General features: G+C 41.3%; 1 protein-coding gene across 1 annotated transcript in view; it reads left to right on the top strand.

Moving 5' to 3' along the window:
- cenpn (centromere protein N) overlaps positions 1-19,932 on the top strand; it is a 51,573-nt gene that overhangs the window by 2,979 nt on the left and 28,662 nt on the right. Inside the window, exons 2-3 of the mRNA XM_034188982.1 lie at positions 11,429-11,474; positions 11,566-11,625. Coding sequence (XP_034044873.1) covers positions 11,429-11,474; positions 11,566-11,625 — 106 coding nt within the window. The remainder of the gene's footprint in view (positions 1-11,428; positions 11,475-11,565; positions 11,626-19,932) is intronic.

Genomic DNA, 19,932 nt, shown 5'->3' on the forward strand with positions numbered 1-19,932 from the left:
CCCAAACATCCTTTCAATTGATGGGATAAGAAAAGTGTCCAAAATATTAACGTAAACTTGTGCATTTATTGATGATGTAATGACAGCCATCTCCCCAGTGCCTTTACCTGACATGCAGCCCCATATCATCAATGACTGTGGAAATTTACATGTTCTTCTGTTCAGGCAGTCATCTTTATAAATCTCATTGGAACGGCACCAAACAAAAGTTCCAGCATCATCACCTTGCCCAATGCAGATTCGAGATTCATCACTGAATATGACTTTCATCCAGTCATCCACAGTCCCCGATTGCTTTTCCTTGTAAGCCCATTGTAACCTTGTTTTTTCTGTTTAGGTGTTAATAATGGCTTTCGTTTAGCTTTTCTGTATGTAAATCCCTTTTCCTTTAGGCGGTTTTTTACAGTTCGGTCACAGACGTTGACTCCAGTTTCCTCCCATTCATTCCTCATTTGTTTTGTTGTGCATTTTTTCGATTTTTGAGACATACTGCTTTAAGTTTTCTGTCTTGATGCTTTGATGTCTTCCTTGGTCTACCAGTATGTTTGCCTTTAACAACCTTCCCATGTTGTTTGTATTTGGTCCAGGGTTTAGACACAGCTGACTGTGAACAACCAACATCTTTTGCAACATTGCATGATGATTTACCCTCTTTTAAGAGTTTGATAATCCTCTCCTTTGTTTCAATTGACATCTCTTGTTTTGGAGCCATGATTCATGTCAGTCCACTTGGTGCAACAGCTCTCCAAGGTGTGATCACTCCTTTTTAGATGCAGACTAACGAGCAGGTCTGATTTGATGCAGGTGTTAGTTTTGGGGATGAAAATTTACAGGGTGATTCCATAATTGTTTCCTCAGAATTGAGTGATTTCATGTTTTTTTTTCCCTCTGCTTGGTCTAAAAAAGTAACCGTTACTGACTGCCACAATTTTTTTTCCTGATTTCTTATAGTGTTTCTTAAAGCCAGAAAGTTGCCATTTGAAATGACTTTAGTTTTGTGTCATGTCTGTGATCTGCTTTTTTTTTTTCTACGAAATTAAACAACTGAATGAACATCCTCCGAGGCCGGTGATTCCATAATTATTGCCGGGGTTGTGTGTGTATATATATACGAGGTCTGTGATAAAAGTAACGGACCTTATTATTTTTTTCAAAAACCATATGGATTTGAATCACGTGTGATTACATCAGACATGCTTGAACCCTCGTGGGCATGCGAGAGTTTTTTCACGCCTGTCGGTTACGTCATTCGCCTGTGGGCAGTCTTTGAGTGAGGAGTCGCCCACCCTCTCGTCATTTTTTCATTGTTTAGGAATGGCTCAGAGACTGCTACTTTGTTTGATAAAAAAATTTTCAAAAACTGTAAGGCACAACTGAGTGAACACCATTCGATAAATTCAGCTGGTTTTCGGTAAAAATTTTAACGGCTGATGAGAGATTTTGGTCTGGTAGTGTCGCCGTAAGGATGGCCCACGGTGCCTGATGGCGATCTGCGCTTCGAGGCGGCAGCGTCTCGCCGTTTCAAGTCGAAAACTTCCACATTTCAGGCTCTGTTGACCCAGTAAGTCATCAGAGAACTTTCAGAAGAAGTCGGCATGAGGAGTTTATTCGGACATTCCATTGTTAACGGACATTTTGTAATCAATCAATCAATCAATTTTTTTATATGGCGCCAAATCACAACAAACAGTTGCCCCAAGGCGCTTTATATTGTAAGGCAAGGCCATACAATAATTATGTAAAACCCCAACGGTCAAAACGACCCCCTGTGAGCAAGCACTTGGCTACAGTGGGAAGGAAAAACTCCCTTTTAACAGGAAGAAACCTCCAGCAGAACCAGGCTCAGGGAGGGGCAGTCTTCTGCTGGGACTGGTTGGGGCTGAGGGAGAGAACCAGGAAAAAGACATGCTGTGGAGGGGAGCAGAGATCGATCACTAATGATTAAATGCAGAGTGGTGCATACAGAGCAAAAAGAGAAAGAAACAGTGCATCATGGGAACCCCCCAGCAGTCTACGTCTATAGCAGCATAACTAAGGGATGGTTCAGGGTCACCTGATCCAGCCCTAACTATAAGCTTTAGCAAAAAGGAAAGTTTTAAGCCTAATCTTAAAAGTAGAGAGGGTGTCTGTCTCCCTGATCTGAATTGGGAGCTGGTTCCACAGGAGAGGAGCCTGAAAGCTGAAGGCTCTGCCTCCCATTCTACTCTTACAAACCCTAGGAACTACAAGTAAGCCTGCAGTCTGAGAGCGAAGTGCTCTATTGGGGTGATATGGTACTACGAGGTCCCTAAGATAAGATGGGACCTGATTATTCAAAACCTTATAAGTAAGAAGAAGAATTTTCAATTCTATTCTTGAATTAACGGGAAGCCAATGAAGAGAGGTCAATATGGGTGAGATATGCTCTCTCCTTCTAGTCCCCGTCAGTACTCTAGCTGCAGCATTTTGAATTAACTGAAGGCTTTTTAGGGAACTTTTAGGACAACCTGATAATAATGAATTACAATAGTCCAGCCTAGAGGAAATAAATGCATGAATTAGTTTTTCAGCATCACTCTGAGACAAGACCTTTCTGATTTTAGAGATATTGCGTAAATGCAAAAAAGCAGTCCTACATATTTGTTTAATATGCGCTTTGAATGACATATCCTGATCAAAAATGACTCCAAGATTTCTCACAGTATTACTAGAGGTCAGGGTAATGCCATCCACAGTAAGGATCTGGTTAGACACCATGTTTCTAAGATTTGTGGGGCCAAGTACAATAACTTCAGTTTTATCTGAGTTTAAAAGCAGGAAATTAGAGGTCATCCATGTCTTTATGTCTGTAAGACAATCCTGCAGTTTAGCTAATTGGTGTGTGTCCTCTGGCTTCATGGATAGATAAAGCTGGGTATCATCTGCGTAACAATGAAAATTTAAGCAATACCGTCTAATAATACTGCCTAAGGGAAGCATGTATAAAGTGAATAAAATTGGTCCTAGCACAGAACCTTGTGGAACTCCATAATTAACTTTAGTCTGTGAAGAAGATTCCCCATTTACATGAACAAATTGTAATCTATTAGACAAATATGATTCAAACCACCGCAGCGCAGTGCCTTTAATGCCTATGGCATGCTCTAATCTCTGTAATAAAATTTTATGGTCAACAGTATCAAAAGCAGCACTGAGGTCTAACAGAACAAGCACAGAGATGAGTCCACTGTCCGAGGCCATAAGAAGATCATTTGTAACCTTCACTAATGCTGTTTCTGTACTATGATGAATTCTAAAACCTGACTGAAACTCTTCAAATAGACCATTCCTCTGCAGATGATCAGTTAGCTGTTTTACAACTACCCTTTCAAGAATTTTTGAGAGAAAAGGAAGGTTGGAGATTGGCCTATAATTAGCTAAGATAGCTGGGTCAAGTGATGGCTTTTTAAGTAATGGTTTAATTACTGCCACCTTAAAAGCCTGTGGTACATAGCCAACTAACAAAGATAGATTGATCATATTTAAGATCGAAGAATTAAATAATGGTAGGGCTTCCTTGAGCAGCCTGGTAGGAATGGGGTCTAATAAACATGTTGATGGTTTGGATGAAGTAACTAATGAAAATAACTCAGACAGAACAATCGGAGAGAAAGAGTCTAACCAAATACCGGCATCACTGAAAGCAGCCAAAGATAACGATACGTCTTTGGGATGGTTATGAGTAATTTTTTCTCTAATAGTTAAAATTTTGTTAGCAAAGAAAGTCATGAAGTCATTACTAGTTAAAGTTAATGGAATACTCAGCTCAATAGAGCTCTGACTCTTTGTCAGCCTGGCTACAGTGCTGAAAAGAAACCTGGGGTTGTTCTTATTTTCTTCAATTAGTGATGAGTAGAAAGATGTCCTAGCTTTACGGAGGGCTTTTTTTATAGAGCAACAGACTCTTTTTCCAGGCTAAGTGAAGATCTTCTAAATTAGTGAGACGCCATTTCCTCTCCAACTTATGGGTTATCTGCTTTAAGCTACGAGTTTGTGAGTTATACCACGGAGTCAGGCACTTCTGATTTAAAGCTCTCTTTTTTAGAGGAGCTACAGCATCCAAAGTTGTCTTCAGTGAGGATGTAAAACTATTGACGAGATACTCTATCTCACTTACAGAGTTTAGGTAGCTACTCTGCACTGTGTTGGTATATGGCATTAGAGAACATAAAGAAGGAATCATATCCTTAAACCTAGTTACAGCGCTTTCTGAAAGACTTTTAGTGTAATGAAAATTATTCCCCACTGCTGGGTAGTCCATCAGAGTAAATGTAAATGTTATTAAGAAATGATCAGACAGAAGGGAGTTTTCAGGGAATACTATTAAGTCTTCTATTTCCATACCATAAGTCAGAACAAGATCTAAGATATGATTAAAGTGGTGGGTGGACTCATTTACTTTTTGAGCAAAGCCAATAGAGTCTAATATTAGATTAAATGCAGTGTTGAGGCTGTCATTCTCAGCATCTGTGTGGATGTTAAAATCGCCCACTATAATTATCTTATCTGAGCTAAGCACTAAGTCAGACAAAAGGTCTGAAAATTCACAGAGAAACTCACAGTAACGACCAGGTGGACGATAGATAATAACAAATAAAACTGGTTTTTGGGACTTCCAATTTGGATGGACAAGACTAAGAGTCAAGCTTTCAAATGAATTAAAGCTCTGTCTGGGTTTTTGATTAATTAATAAGCTGGTATGGAAGATTGCTGCTAATCCTCCGCCCCATCCCGTGCTACGAGCATTCTGACAGTTAGTGTGACTCGGGGGTGTTGACTCATTTAAACGTGTCTAGCGTTGGGACCAGGAGGCAGAGCTGTGGTCTTATACACCTCTTTGCAGCTTCTTTCCCCCTGCCATCCCCCTATTACCCCATCCCCGTAGAGACGGTGCCTGCTCCCAGACCACCAATAACTAGCAAAAATCTATTTAAGCATAAAAATTCAAAAAGAAAAAATAATATAGCACCTTCAATTGCACCACAGACTAAAACAGTTAAATGTGGTCTATTAAACATTAGGTCTCTTTCTTCTAAGTCCCTGTTGGTAAATGATATAATAATTGATCAACGTATTGATTTATTCTGCCTAACAGAAACTTGGTTACAGCAGGATGAATATGTTAGTTTAAATGAGTCAACACCCCCGAGTCACACTAACTGTCAGAATGCTCGTAGCACGGGCCGGGGCGGAGGATTAGCAGCAATCTTCCATTCCAGCTTATTAATTAATCAAAAACCTAGACAGAGCTTTAATTCATTTGAAAGCTTGTCTCTTAGTCTTGTCCATCCAAATTGGAAGTCCCAAAAAACAGTTTTATTTGTTATTATCTATCGTCCACCTGGTCGTTACTGTGAGTTTCTCTGTGAATTTTCAGACCTTTTGTCTGACTTAGTGCTTAGCTCAGATAAGATAATTATAGTGGGCGATTTTAACATCCACACAGATGCTGAGAATGACAGCCTCAACACTGCATTTAATCTATTATTAGACTCTATCGGCTTTGCTCAAAAAGTAAATGAGTCCACCCACCACTTTAATCATATTTTAGATCTTGTTCTGACTTATGGTATGGAAATAGAAGACTTAACAGTATTCCCTGAAAACTCCCTTTTGTCTGATCATTTTTTAATAACATTTACATTTACCCTGATGGACTACCCTGCAGTGGGGAATAAGTTTCATTACACTAGAAGTCTTTCAGAAAGCGCTGTAACTAGGTTTAAGGATATGATTCCTTCTTTATGTTCTCTAATGTCATATACCAACACAGAGCAGAGTAGCTACCTAAACTCTGTAAGGGAGTTAGAGTATCTTGTCAATAGTTTTACATCCTCATTGAAGACAACTTTGGATGCTGTGGCTCCTCTGAAAAAGAGAGCTTTAAATCAGAAGTGTCTGACTCCGTGGTATAACTCACAAACTCGTAGCTTAAAGCTGATAACCCGTAAGTTGGAGAGGAAATGGCGTCTCACTAATTTAGAAGATCTTCACTTAGCCTGGAAAAAGAGTTTGTTGCTCTATAAGAAAGCCCTTCGTGAAGCTAGGACATCTTTCTACTCATCACTAATTGAAGAAAATAAGAACAACCCCAGGTTTCTTTTCAGCACTGTAGCCAGGCTGACAAAGAGTCAGAGCTCTATTGAGCTGAGTATTCCATTAACTTTAACTAGTAATGACTTCATGACTTTCTTTGCTAACAAAATTTTGACTATTAGAGAAAAAATTACTCATAACCATCCCAAAGATGTATCGTTATCTTTGGCTGCTTTCAGTGATGCCGGTATTTGGTTAGACTCTTTCTCTCCGATTGTTCTGTCTGAGTTATTTTCATTAGTTACTTCATCCAAACCATCAACATGCTTATTAGACCCCATTCCTGCCAGGCTGCTCAAGGAAGTCCTACCATTATTTAATGCTTCAATCTTAAATATGATCAATCTATCTTTGTTAGTTGGTTATGTACCACAGGCCTTTAAGGTGGCAGTAATTAAACCATTACTTAAAAAGCCATCACTTGACCCAGCTATCTTAGCTAATTATAGGCCAATCTCCAACCTTCCTTTTCTCTCAAAGATTCTTGAGAGGGTAGTTGTAAAACAGCTAACTGATCACCTGCAGAGGAATGGTCTATTTGAAGAGTTTCAGTCAGGTTTTAGAATTCATCATAGTACAGAAACAGCATTAGTGAAGGTTACAAATGATCTTCTTATGGCTTCGGACAGTGGACTTATCTCTGTGCTTGTTCTGTTGGACCTCAGTGCTGCTTTTGATACTGTTGACCATAAAATTTTATTACAGAGATTAGAGCATGTCATAGGTATTAAAGGCATTGCGCTGCGGTGGTTTGAATCATATTTGTCTAATAGATTACAGTTTGTTCATGTAAATGGGGAATCTTCTTCACAGACTAAAGTTAATTATGGAGTTCCACAAGGTTCTGTGCTAGGACCAATTTTATTCACTTTATACATGCTTCCCTTGGGCAGTATTATTAGACGGTATTGCTTAAATTTTCATTGTTACGCAGATGATACCCAGCTTTATCTATCCATGAAGCCAGAGGATACGCACCAATTAGCTAAACTGCAGGATTGTCTTACAGACATAAAGACATGGATGACCTCTAATTTCCTGCTTTTAAACTCAGATAAAACTGAAGTTATTGTACTTGGCCCCACAAATCTTAGAAGCATGGTGTCTAACCAGATCGTTACTCTGGATGGCATTTCCCTGATCTCTAGTAATACTGTGAGAAATCTTGGAGTTATTTTTGATCAGGATATGTCATTCAAAGCGCATATTAAACAAATATGTAGGACTGCCTTTTTGCATTTACGCAATATCTCTAAAATCAGAAAGGTCTTGTCTCAGAGTGATGCTGAAAAACTAATTCATGCATTTATTTCCTCTAGGCTGGACTATTGTAATTCATTATTATCAGGTTGTCCTAAAAGTTCCCTAAAAAGCCTTCAGTTGGTTCAGAATGCTGCAGCTAGTGTACTGACGGGGACTAGCAGGAGAGAGCATATCTCACCTTTGTTGGCCTCCCTTCATTGGCTTCCTGTTAATGCTAGAATAGAATTTAAAATTCTTCTTCTTACTTATAAGGTTTTGAATAATCAGGTCCCATCTTATCTTAGGGACCTCGTAGTACCATATTACCCCATTAGAGCGCTTCGCTCTCAGACTGCGGGCTTACTTGTAGTTCCTAGGGTTTGTAAGAGTAGCATGGGAGGCAGAGCCTTCAGCTTTCAGGCTCCTCTCCTGTGGAACCAGCTCCCAATTCAGATCAGGGAGACAGATACCCTCTCTACTTTTAAGATTAGGCTTAAAACTTTCCTTTTCGCTAAGGCTTATAGTTAGGGCTGGATCGGGTGACCCTGGACCATCCCTTGGTTATGTTGCTTTAGACGTAGACTGTGTTTCATAATTATTGTATGGCCTTGCCTTGCAATGTGGAGCGCCTTGGGGCAACTGTTTGTTGTGATTTGGCGCTATACAAGAAAAAAGTTGATTGATTGATTGATAACCAGGTTTCTGTAAGGCAGAATAAATCAATATGTTGATCAATTATTATATCATTTACCAACAGGGACTTAGAAGAGAGAGACCTAATGTTTAATAGACCACATTTAACTGTTTTAGTCTGTGGTGCAGTTGAAGGTGCTATATTATTTTTTCTTTTTGAATTTTTATGCTTAAATAGATTTTTGCTGGTTATTGGTAGTCTGGGAGCAGGCACCGTCTCTACGGGGATGGGGTAATGAGGGGATGGCAGGGGGAGAGAAGCTGCAGAGAGGTGTGTAAGACTACAACTCTATTGAGTTAATGAAAGAACGTGCGGGCAGAGTCGCATGTCGGGCCGGACCCGACCGCGGGGGGTCGCGACAGGAAAAACACCTCCGTTGGAAACCTTAACGGGCAAGTTGGAACATGCCCAAGCTATTAAACAATTTCTCAGTTACTCACTTGTTGAAAGCCATCAAAAGCCGCCTGAATTTTACAAATGGTTTTCAACACGGAGGTGTTTTTCTTGTCGCGGCGCACACAGATTCGCCGAGTCGTCACGGAAACAACTCGGCGAATTTGCGCGCACGTCTTTCATTACAAAATGTCCTTAAACAGTGGAATGTCTGCATAAAGTTCTCATGCCGGCCTCTTCTGAATCTTCTCTGTTCTCTCACGACGTCCTGGGTGAATTAAGCCTTAAATTAGAATGTTTTCAGCTCAAAACAGGCCGACGACGGCGCCTGGAAGCGCTGCGCGACGTCCCGCTCCGTGGGAAGTCCTTACACCGACAGAAACACCCCATAATCTCTCATCAGCCGTGAACCTTTTCACCGAAAACCAGCTTAATTTCTCGAATAGTGTCCACTCGGATATCCCTCACAGGTCCAGAAAAAATGTTGATAAAGCAACGTGCGCCGTCCGCAGCGGCTATTCAGACAAAGAGATTCCGACGGGCAGGGTGGAGCACTCCTCACTCAAGGCCTGCCCACAGGCGAATGACGTCACCGACATGCGTGAAAAAACTCACGCATGCGCACGAGGGTTCAAGCTTGTCTGATGTAAAAACATATGAATCAAATCCATTTATTTTTAGAAAAAAATAAAAAGGACCGCTTTTTTCATCACATACCTCCTATATATCTGTATGTATGTACACTCAACAAAAATATAAACGCAACACTTTTGATTTTGCTCCCATTTTGTATGAGATGAACCCAAAGATCTAAAACTTTTTCCACATACACAATATCACCATTTCCCTCAAATATTGTTCACAAACCAGTCTAAATCTGTGATAGTGAGCACTTCTCCTTTGCTGAGATAATCCATCCCACCTCACAGGTGTGCCATATCAAGATGCTGATTAGACACCATGATTAGTGCACAGGTGTGCCTTAGACTGCCCACAATAAAAGGCCACTCTAAAAGGTGCAGTTTTATCACACAGCACAATGCCACAGATGTCGCAAGATTTGAGGGAGCGTGCAATTGGCATGCTGACAGCAGGAATGTCAACCAGAGCTGTTGCTCGTGTATTGAAATTTCATTTCTCTACCATAAGCCGTCTCCAAAGGCGTTTCAGAGAATTTGGCAGTACATCCAACCAGCCTCACAACCGCAGACCACGTGTAACCACACCAGCCCAGGACCTCCACATCCAGCATGTTCACCTCCAATATCGTCTGAGACCAGCCACTCGGACAGCTGCTGAAACGATCGGTTTGCATAACCAAAGAATTTCTGCACAAACGGTCAGAAACCCTCTCAGGGAAGCTCATCTGCATGCTCGTCGTCCTCATCGGGGTCTCGACCTGACTCCAGTTCGTCGTCGTAACCGACTTGAGTGGGCAAATGCTCACATTCGCTGGCATTTGGCACATTGGAGAGGTGTTCTCTTCACGGATGAATGCCGGTTCACACTGTCCAGGGCAGATGGCAGACAGCATGTGTGGCGTCGTGTGGGTGAGCGGTTTTCTGATGTGGATGGAGTGGCCCATGGTGGCGGTGGGGTTATGGTATGGGCAGGCGTCTGTTATGGACGAAGAACACAGGTGCATTTTATTGATGGCATTTTGAATGCACAGCGATACCGTGACAAGATCCTGAGGCCCATTGTTGTGCCATACATCCAAGAACATCACCTCATGTTGCAGCAGGATAATGCACGGCCCCATGTTGCAAGGATCTGTACACAATTCTTGGAAGCTGAAAATGTCCCATTTCTTGCATGGCTGGCATACTCACCGGACATGTCACCCATTGAGCATGTTTGGGATGCTCTGGACCGGCGTATACGACAGCGTGTACCAGTTCCTGCCAATATCCAGCAACTTCGCACAGCCATTGAAGAGGAGTGGACCAACATTCCACAGGCCACAATTGACAACCTGATCAACTCTATGCAAAGGAGATGTGTTGCACTGCATGAGGCAAATGGTGGTCACACCAGATACTGACTGGTATCCCCCCCAATAAAACAAAACTGCACCTTTCAGAGTGGCCTTTTATTGTGGACAGTCTAAGGCACACCTGTGCACTAATCATGGTGTCTAATCAGCATCTTGGTATGGCACACCTGTGAGGTGGGATGGATTATCTCAGCAAAGGAGAAGTGCTCACTATCACAGATTTAGACTGGTTTGTGAACAATATTTGAGGGAAATGGTGATATTGTGTATGTGGAAAAAGTTTTAGATCTTTGAGTTCATCTCATACAAAATGGGAGCAAAACCAAAAGTGTTGCGATTATATTTTTGTTGTGTATGTGTGTGTGTGTGTGTGTGTGTATGTATGTATGTATGTATGTACACTCACACATATATATATATATATATATATATATATATATATATATATATATATATATATATATATATATATATATATATATATATATATATATATATATATATATAAAATCCCTAACATTTTGAGGTATGTTACATACAGACAAACAGGGGTGTTGGACAGTGGAGGAAGTGTGCTCAGTTTAAAGTGAGTCCACAACGGACATGCACACAACTGGTGCACCTGCAATGATGTGCAGCAGACCACTGAAGGAAGTGCTTGTCAGGAGGAAAGTGATGACAACAGATTATGGGAAAAGTGTTTCCCTCCATAGCTTCTACTGCACATCATTTATTTTCTAGCTTGCAGGGGCATCGTGAACACCTGTTATGTACATGCCTAAGCTAAAAGATATTTATCATTGCGGTAAGAGGACAAGATACACAGTCCTGCATGAAGAAAATGAAAGGATTTTCAGTCTTTTCCTGTTTACTTTGCTGAAAACGTGGGTTTTTTTTTGTTTGTTTTTTCTTTTTAACTGATACACCTTAATTTTGTATTCAGCATAAATGCTTATTATTTTCCTTTAATCTCAGTTTTTTGTTGACAGGACAGTGACTGGACAGTTAAACATATTACAGAGCTTGAGATGATTTGTAAGTTCAGTAAAATTTCTTTATTGTTTGGACAATATTCTCTGTCATTTTTTTTTCTATCTGATATTTCTTTGCTTTGTTTGTTTCTTAGATGTCACTGACAATCCAAATCAGGGAATGTGGCATGCTCTACACCTCTTAGACCCTGGAGGTGAGTTAAAAAAATCTGCATGTTGATTTTGGCACAAGTTTTACACTGGATGCTCCTCTTGACGCATCTCCATATTACACAGAGAATGGTTAAAAATAATTATAATTTTCTTTATATATATATATATATATATATATATATATATATATATATATATATATATATATATATATATAAAATTCAAGTATTTATTAGTGTTTCAGTTGGTACATGGCAAATACAATATTACAGACCTCATGTTTACATGAGAAATACACACAAGAAAAACAAAAAACCAAGAGTCAGTTGGAACCGGGGTTGTAACTCAAAAACAGTGCAGGTAAGCACAAAGAAGTACATCATTATATAAACCTCTCAGGCATCAGTAGCCACCACATTAAAGCATATTTAAGCTATTATTATTATCAGAGATGATCCCATACTGATACTATAGTTTTGTCCTTGTTTTTAAGCTTGTTGAGCATGCACTCATAAGAAGCCATTTTTGTCATCTTATTGGCCCATTCTTTAACTTCTGGAGCGGTCTGTATTTTCCAGTGGGTTAGAATAACTCTAGCAGCTACTGAGACCCCTACCATGATGACTGAGAATTTCCTAGCAGAAATGTTAGGTATCTGTGCTCTATCCCCCAATAAACATAATCTGTCCACAAGCCTCGGTCCCACCAAATAATGAAGGCTGAAGAAGGAGCCACGCATGGGTGTGGGGTGATTATTTGAAGAATGACCCACGTTTTGATCTATCATGTATCCACTATGAAGGTGCCACTATGTGCCTCTCTGTACCCCGCATGTGCCGCGTAGTGAGCCACGACCGACCTGTCATTACAGCCTCGAATGGCTCGCATCAGCCACACTAATCCATGTAGTGACATGATAGCACCATGATAACGCCATGTTGGCGCACGTTTAGGCATGAGTTTGGTCCAAACCTCCAGCCCTCCCACACCTGGTCCCTTCAAAGTGTGGGTTTTCAATTCACAGATTCACAGCAGCATTTAAAGATGTCCCTTCTTTTTTTTTTAAATGCAGTCCAAAAATAGACACTCCAGCACAGTTGTGTGCTGTGTGCCAGGCTGCTGTCCACCTGTAATGCACCAGACCAGCTAGACCCGAACCATGGGTTCCTGGAGAGCCGCCTCTGCTCCTCGCTGGCTCCGTGGCTCTCTGGCTTTTCTTCTGCGCTTTAAACACACAAAACTTTGTTTGTCCGTTTATTTCTGCAAAAGCGCTCTTTTGTGCGCGCGCGCTGCTGTTGTCCTTTCATGGACAGCTGCCTCTGTGCTCTTTCTAAGTGGCTTCCTTTCCATCCATGGCTTGCTGGCTTTATTTTTCCCTTGGCTTTAAACACAATCATTTTTACAACGTGAATCCACTTTTAACTTTGTGTTCGTCCGTTTATTTCTGCAAAAGCGCTCTTTTGCGCGTGGTGCCGTTCTGCATACAGAATGAGGTGGCCGTTTTATTATATACACCTGTGGATCATTTTAATATATATATATATATATATATATATTTTTTTATTTATTTATTTATTTCTTCCGCAGCTTACAAGTTATCATGATACAACTTTTAACTTTGTGTTATGTCTTCAAAAACGGTCTTTTGCGCGCTTTCCACCTGTGTTGCCGCACAGCTCCTGCTCTTAGCTGCACCACTGGAGTTATTATCTTCCATGGCTTTAAACACACATCCACTTTCTCGTAGTCACCCAAATTTTTTACTTTGTGTTTGTCCAATATTGACTGAAATATCACTCTTTTGTGAGCTGGCGTTGTGCCTAAATGCTCCTTTGAAGCGTGATGATGAGTCACTGCGTCAGTGCGCACACACAGCGGCACTCATGTGATCCATTAACAAGATATTAAATCAACATACTTTTACATACAACAGACATCAACATACAGACATACCTTTACAGCAAGGAACTGTTTTATCAAGCTATAAAAAACATAAAAAATAATTACCTTAAGCTGTTCAAAATACATTCCACATGGAGCAGGAAAGAGAGGGAAAAAAAAAGCGTCCAGATTAAACAGTCCGCTGATTCTAGAAGAGGTGTTTTCAGCATCCAGGGTTTGGCAGAAAATGATTAATCCGCTACAAAATAATTATTTTTTATAGAGTCCAGTGCACAGAGCAGGTGGAATTTTGACAGCCGCTCCAAAAATAGCCTCTCAGGTCCTGCCTCAGTGCGCACACACTGAGCTCATGTGATCCATTAACAAGATATTAAATCAACATACAGACATACTTTTACAGCAAGGAACTGTTTTATCAAGCTATAAAAAACATTAAAAATACAGTCCACTGATTCTAGAAGAGGTGTTTTCAGCATCCAAGGTTTGGCAGAAAATGATTAATCCACTACAAAATAATTATTTTATATAGAGTCCAGTGCACAGAGCAGGTGGAATTGTGTGCGCAAGAGGAGAGCTGTTCCAAAAATTGCCTCTCAGGTCCTGCGAAGGTGCCAGGCGCACGGATAATGGACTTTTTGCAGACTCGTAAGCACCACGCAAATGCCTCTAAGCCGTCACAGTAACTTGAACACAAACTGCGCCACGCTGTTGTTGCTAAATTTTGAACATCTTGAAATTAGCGCCACGCTCAGAGAGGAGCCTCGTTAACTGAAGATAATGCCTCTAAGAGCCACTCTGAGCCACTATACTGCCACGATAGCTCACAAAACAAAAAAAAACAGGGTGCGTGGCTCCTTCTTCATCCGTCATTATTCGGTGGGACCGCGGCTTAAGGGCTTCCCCAGCCAATCACTAAGAATTTGCACCACCTTTAACCAGAAGGGTTTTATAACTGTACACTCCCACAGACAGTGCATAAGAGTCCCAGCCTCATTACAGCATTTCCAGCATAATGGATTATTCATAAGGCCCAGTCTATGCAGCTTTGTTGGTGTCCAGTAGTATCTCTGAAGTATTTTATTTTGTGTAAATTTACCTCTACATTCTCTTACAGATTTTCCATTTTCAGATATAATTTTAAACTACTCTTCATCTTTTAACACAGTTCCAATGTCTTTCTCCCATAAAACTTTCAAAGCTTTACAGCCATCACTGAGTGCTGAGTTGATTCTCCTGTAGAATGTTGAGGCTCGATGATGATGAGGTGGGAGATTCAAATAGTCCAAAATGGGATTGGCATCCGACGACTGAGGCAGTGACTTTACACAATTCCTTATCTGAAGAAATTTCCAAATGTGTCCTTTACCCGTCAGAGAGTATTTTTGTAATATTTAATTATATGACATTAATACCCCATCCTTATAAAGATTTCCCAGTGTGGATATTTTGTGATTGTGCCAATTCCTCCAGTAGATTGGTGCCTTTCCAATACAAATGGCTGAATTCCGCCAGAGTGAAGAATACAGTTGTTTAGAAAATGACATTTTAAAAAGTTTATGTGCTTTCATCCAGATTTCTTTTGAATGTGACATAATGGGATTGTCAGTTTCACCTGTAATTTGAGAGAGGCATTCTATAGGAGTGAATTGGCCAGACAAGGATTTCTCAATAGTTGCCCAGTACAAATGATCTCACCCCGACCAATGTGAAGCAATTTTTGCCATTTCAAAGGAAATACGAGGTCTGTAGAAAATATCCGACCTTTTTGTTTTTTTCAAAAACTATATGGATTTGAATCATGTGCGCTTGCATCAGACAAGCTTGAACCTTCGTGCGCATGCGTGAGTTTTTTCACGCCTGTCGGTTGCGTCATTCACCTGTGGGCAGGCTTTGAGTGAGCACTGGTCCACCCCCCTCGTCGGATTTTTATTGTCAGTGAAATGGCTGAGAGACTGCCACTTTGCTCCATGAATTTTCTTTCAGAAACTGTTAGAGACAGCCAGTTGGAAACCATTCGAAAGATTCAGATGGATTTCGGTGAAGATTCTGTCGGCGTCACACAGATTAAGGACCATTAAAACTGGATTAAAAACGGCCCACAGCGGCGGAGGGCACACCGCGCCGGAGCGGCCATCGACAGGCTGGAACGAGCAGATCACTTCCAAATTTAAGGCTCTGTTGATGCAGGACGTCGTGTGACTAGCAGAGAAGTTTCAGAAGAGGTCGGGATCAGCACTTTATCGGCACATTCCACTGTTAAAGGAGATTTTGTAATGAAAGACGTGCGGACGGATTTGCGCGTCGGGACGCGGCCGCTCACAGCCGCTGGACAAACAACACCTCCATGTTGGAAGTCTCACAGGACAAATTGGAACATGCCCAGCTGTTAAACAATTTCTCGGATACTCACTTGACTGAAAAGCCATCAAAAGCCATCTGAATCTTCTGAATGGTTTCCAACACGGAGGTGTGTTTTTTTTTTTGCGCGCAATGAGCGGCTCTGTGCCGACGCGCGAAATCCTCTGCACGTCTTTCATTACAAAATCTCCTGTAACAGTGGAATGTGCCGCAAAAGTGCTATGTCCAGCTGTCTTGCCATTTCTGTGGTAGTCACACGATGTCCCGGATCAACACAGCGTTCAGTTTAGAAATGATCTGGTCGTTCCAGCCTGTCGATGGCCGCTCGGTGCGCCGCGCACCCTCCGCCGCTGTGGGCCGTCTTTAAAAAGGTTTTAACACTCCTTAATCCGTGTGACGCTGACAGAATCTTCACCGAAATCCATCTGAATCTTTCGAATGGTTTCCAACTGGCTGTCTCTAACAGTTTCTGAAAAAAATTTCATGGAGCAAAGCAGCAGCCTCTCAGCCATTTCACTGACAATAAAAATCCGACGAGGAGGGTGGACCAATGCTCACTCAAAGCCTGCCCACAGGCGAATGACGCAACCGACAGGCGTGAAAAAACTCACGCATGCGCACAAAGGTTCAAGCTTGTCTGATGCAAGCGCACATGATTCACATCCATATAGTTTTTGAAAAAAATAAAAAGGTCGGATAGTTTTCTCACAGACCTCGTATAGTACAGTCTAGGGTCAGGTAAACCCAGCCCCCCTGCATCCCTTGGTAAACACAATTTAGTTAGTTTTATTCTAGACTTTTTCCCCTCCCAAAGGAACTGCTTAATCATCAGTTCATATTGTTTGAATATGGATGGTGATATAGTGACTGGCAGCATCATAAGAGGGTAATTGAACTGTGGTGAGATGATCCTCTTGATTACATTCACTTTGCCCCAGTGTGTCAATTTCAATTTTCCCCATTTGTCTAAATTAACTTTCATGTTTTGTAAAATTGGTTCTAAATTTAATGCTGGCAAAAAATAATTATAATTTTCAAAAATACAGCAGCTTCAGGAAGCAATGGTATACTGTATTTTGACGAACGGTTCGGTGCGCCTCCTACAGATTTGCGTGATATTTTGATATTTTCAGTGATGCCACCAGAGAATACTTTAAGAATGCCTAATCTAATTTTAATTAAACTTAGCAAAGAGCCTACATTTGGCCAATGGATGGGAAGAAGTGATTTTAGTTTGGATGGATCAAAGTCAAGTTTCTGTATGGAAATGAGTTCAGATATTTTACTGTTAGTAAACTTGACTGTTGAGAAGCTCAAACATTTTCTCTTCATGTCTGATTTTGTTTTGTGTGTGTGTGTGTGTGTGTGTGTGTGTGTGTGTGTGTGTGTGTGTGTGTGTGTGTGTGTGTGTGTGTGTGTGTGTGTGTGTGTGTGTGTGTGAGAGAGATGGTGGTGGGGAGTGGTTGGTTATCATGTTCTCTGAGCATTTTTGATCTAGTTAGATTATTTCCAAAGCCAGCAAGCTCTTCTACTTATTCTTCTTTAGGAGTGGCCACAGCAGATCACTTGTTTCCATCTCACCCTGTCTTCTGTATCTTCCTCTGTCACACAAACCACCTGCATGTCCTCCTTTACCACATCCATAAACTTCCTCTTTGGTGTCTCTCTTCTTCTCCTGCCTGGTGGCTCCATCCTCAGCATCCTTCTATGTTGATACCCTGGATCCCTCTTCTGCACATGTCCAAACCATCTCGCCTGTCTGACTTTGTCTCCAAACTGTGTCACCTAGCTGCCCCTCTGATATGTTCATTCCTAATAATGTCCAGCCTCGTCACAACATCTTCAGCTCCTGCCTCCTGTTTTTTTGTTAGTTCCACTGTCTCTAAGCCGTACAACATAGCTGGTCTCGCTACTGTCTTGTAAACGTTCCCCTTCACTCTTGCTGATATTCTTCTGTCAGAAAACACTCCTGCCACCTTTCTCTGTTCACTCCACCCTGCCTGCACTCTCTTCTTCACCTCTCTATCACAGTCTCTATTACTTTGGACAGTTGACCCCAAGTATTTAAACTCATCTACTTTCACCACTTCTAATCCTTCTACTACTCTTTCCAATAACTTCATGCTGTGGCTGCTCAGCTAAATGTATCTGTAGTTACTGCAAAAATAAGAACCAGCACACTTCGTCTCCACTCATACATCCTCTCACTTTCCAAGATTTTATTAATCCAAGACATTTCCATGCCTCCACTGGAATGTCATCTGGACCAACTGCCTTTCCACTCTTCATCCTCTTCATAGCTGAAAATCTGAGATCATGCATGACTGTAAAAGATGTTAACTGTATTAATAACAATGTGAAACAAATTATGAGTGGGAAAGCTTGTTCTCTGGAGTTCAATATTGTAATTAAGGAGAATGTGGAGAAACTGCTACTCTCTCTACCTGATGATAAATCGCCTGGTGTTGATCATCTTGATGGCAAAATTTTTAAAATTGTTGCCAATATGTCACATATTTAATAGAGCATTGCGCAGTGGGGTTTCTCCTGAACAGTGGAAAGGGTCTAAAATTGTACCTTTACTAAAGGGTGGAAAATTAGGGTTCACTGCCTCTAACTGTAGACAATTCATATTCTCCCTGTTTTCAGTAAAATATTTGAAAAGTTAATGTTTGATCAAATTTTACAATATTTTGTGACAAATGATCTGCTTACAAATTTGCAACATGCCTACGGACCTGGTCATTCAACTAGTACTGCATTAGTGCACATGGTGTTGTGTGGGCCGCTGAAGAGGAGGTACTGCTGGCTCACCACCACCAGATGGCGCCCTGCTTGGAGTGCGGGCTTCAAGCACAAGAGGGCGCCAGAACCACTGGGAGTGACAGCCGTCAATCATCCTCAACACCAGCTGTCACTCATTCATCTCATCATCATCATCACCATAAAGGCCGGACGGCGACTCCACCTCCTCGCCGAGAAATCTCCTACGATTCGAGGTAAACTTCTCTGCTGTGATTATTGCGAATAATAATCTGATCTGTTTTGCAGCTGTTTTTCCTGTTGGTATTCCTTATCTGGGATTTTTGGCGTTTGGTGTGACTGCGACGACTTCGCCTCACACCCCAAAACCGATAAGTGGTAAACAGGAGCTGCACGTGTGTATGATTGGAGGTGGAGGTTCTCCCTCCAAGAGGAATCATTAATCAAGGTTGCTGGGTGTGAGGATTCACACTCACCACCTTCTGTTTCTGTCTGCCAGCAGTACCAGGGCCGACAACGGAGGACAGAGACCACCTGGGGACTCAGGGCTTGGCGGCTTCGGTGTTCTTCAGGCCGTTGGTGGTAGAAGCGGTGTGGGCCCCGGCTCTTCGTTCATCCGAGGTCTCCTATCTTCAAGCCTGCCCGCAGTCCTCTTGTGTATGATTGGCAGCACTCTTGTTTATATTACGTTGTGTTCTTGTGCAACATTAAATTGTTACTCCTTCTCTTATCCATTGTCCGTTCATTTGCGCCCCCTGTTGTGGGTCCGTGTTACGACACCTTCCCAACACATGGTGGATCAGTGGTTAACAGACATGGATGATAGAAAACTAGTGGGTGCTGTATTTCTAGACTTTACAGCTGCATTTGATGTAATTAGCCATGAAATCTTGTTGTTAAAGCTAAAACATTATGGGCTCTCATCTATGTCTCTCTCATTGATAAGAAGTTACCTTAGTACTGACAGAACTCAGCAAGTATTTTTTAATGGAAGTGTTTCTCATCACAAACACTTATCATGTGGTATTCCGCAGGGTAGCTGTTTGGGTCCAGTCTTATTTTCAGTTTTTGTAAATGATCTGCCTAATGATGTTATGACTGCAGATGTAGTATTATATGCGCATGATGTAACTTTGTTCTGTGCATCTCATTCAGTCTCTAATCTTGGCCAAAACTTACAAACTCAACTCAGTGTCATTATTAATTGGGTTAAGGAGAATAAATTGGTTCTAAATATTTCTAAAACCAAATGCATTGTTTTCGGTACTCAATATATTTTAAATAGACCTTTTGACTTAAGTGTCCAAGACTAAACTTGTGGGAGT

This window comes from Thalassophryne amazonica, chromosome 2 (genome assembly GCF_902500255.1).
Source record: "Thalassophryne amazonica chromosome 2, fThaAma1.1, whole genome shotgun sequence".
Classification (NCBI taxonomy): domain Eukaryota; kingdom Metazoa; phylum Chordata; class Actinopteri; order Batrachoidiformes; family Batrachoididae; genus Thalassophryne; species Thalassophryne amazonica.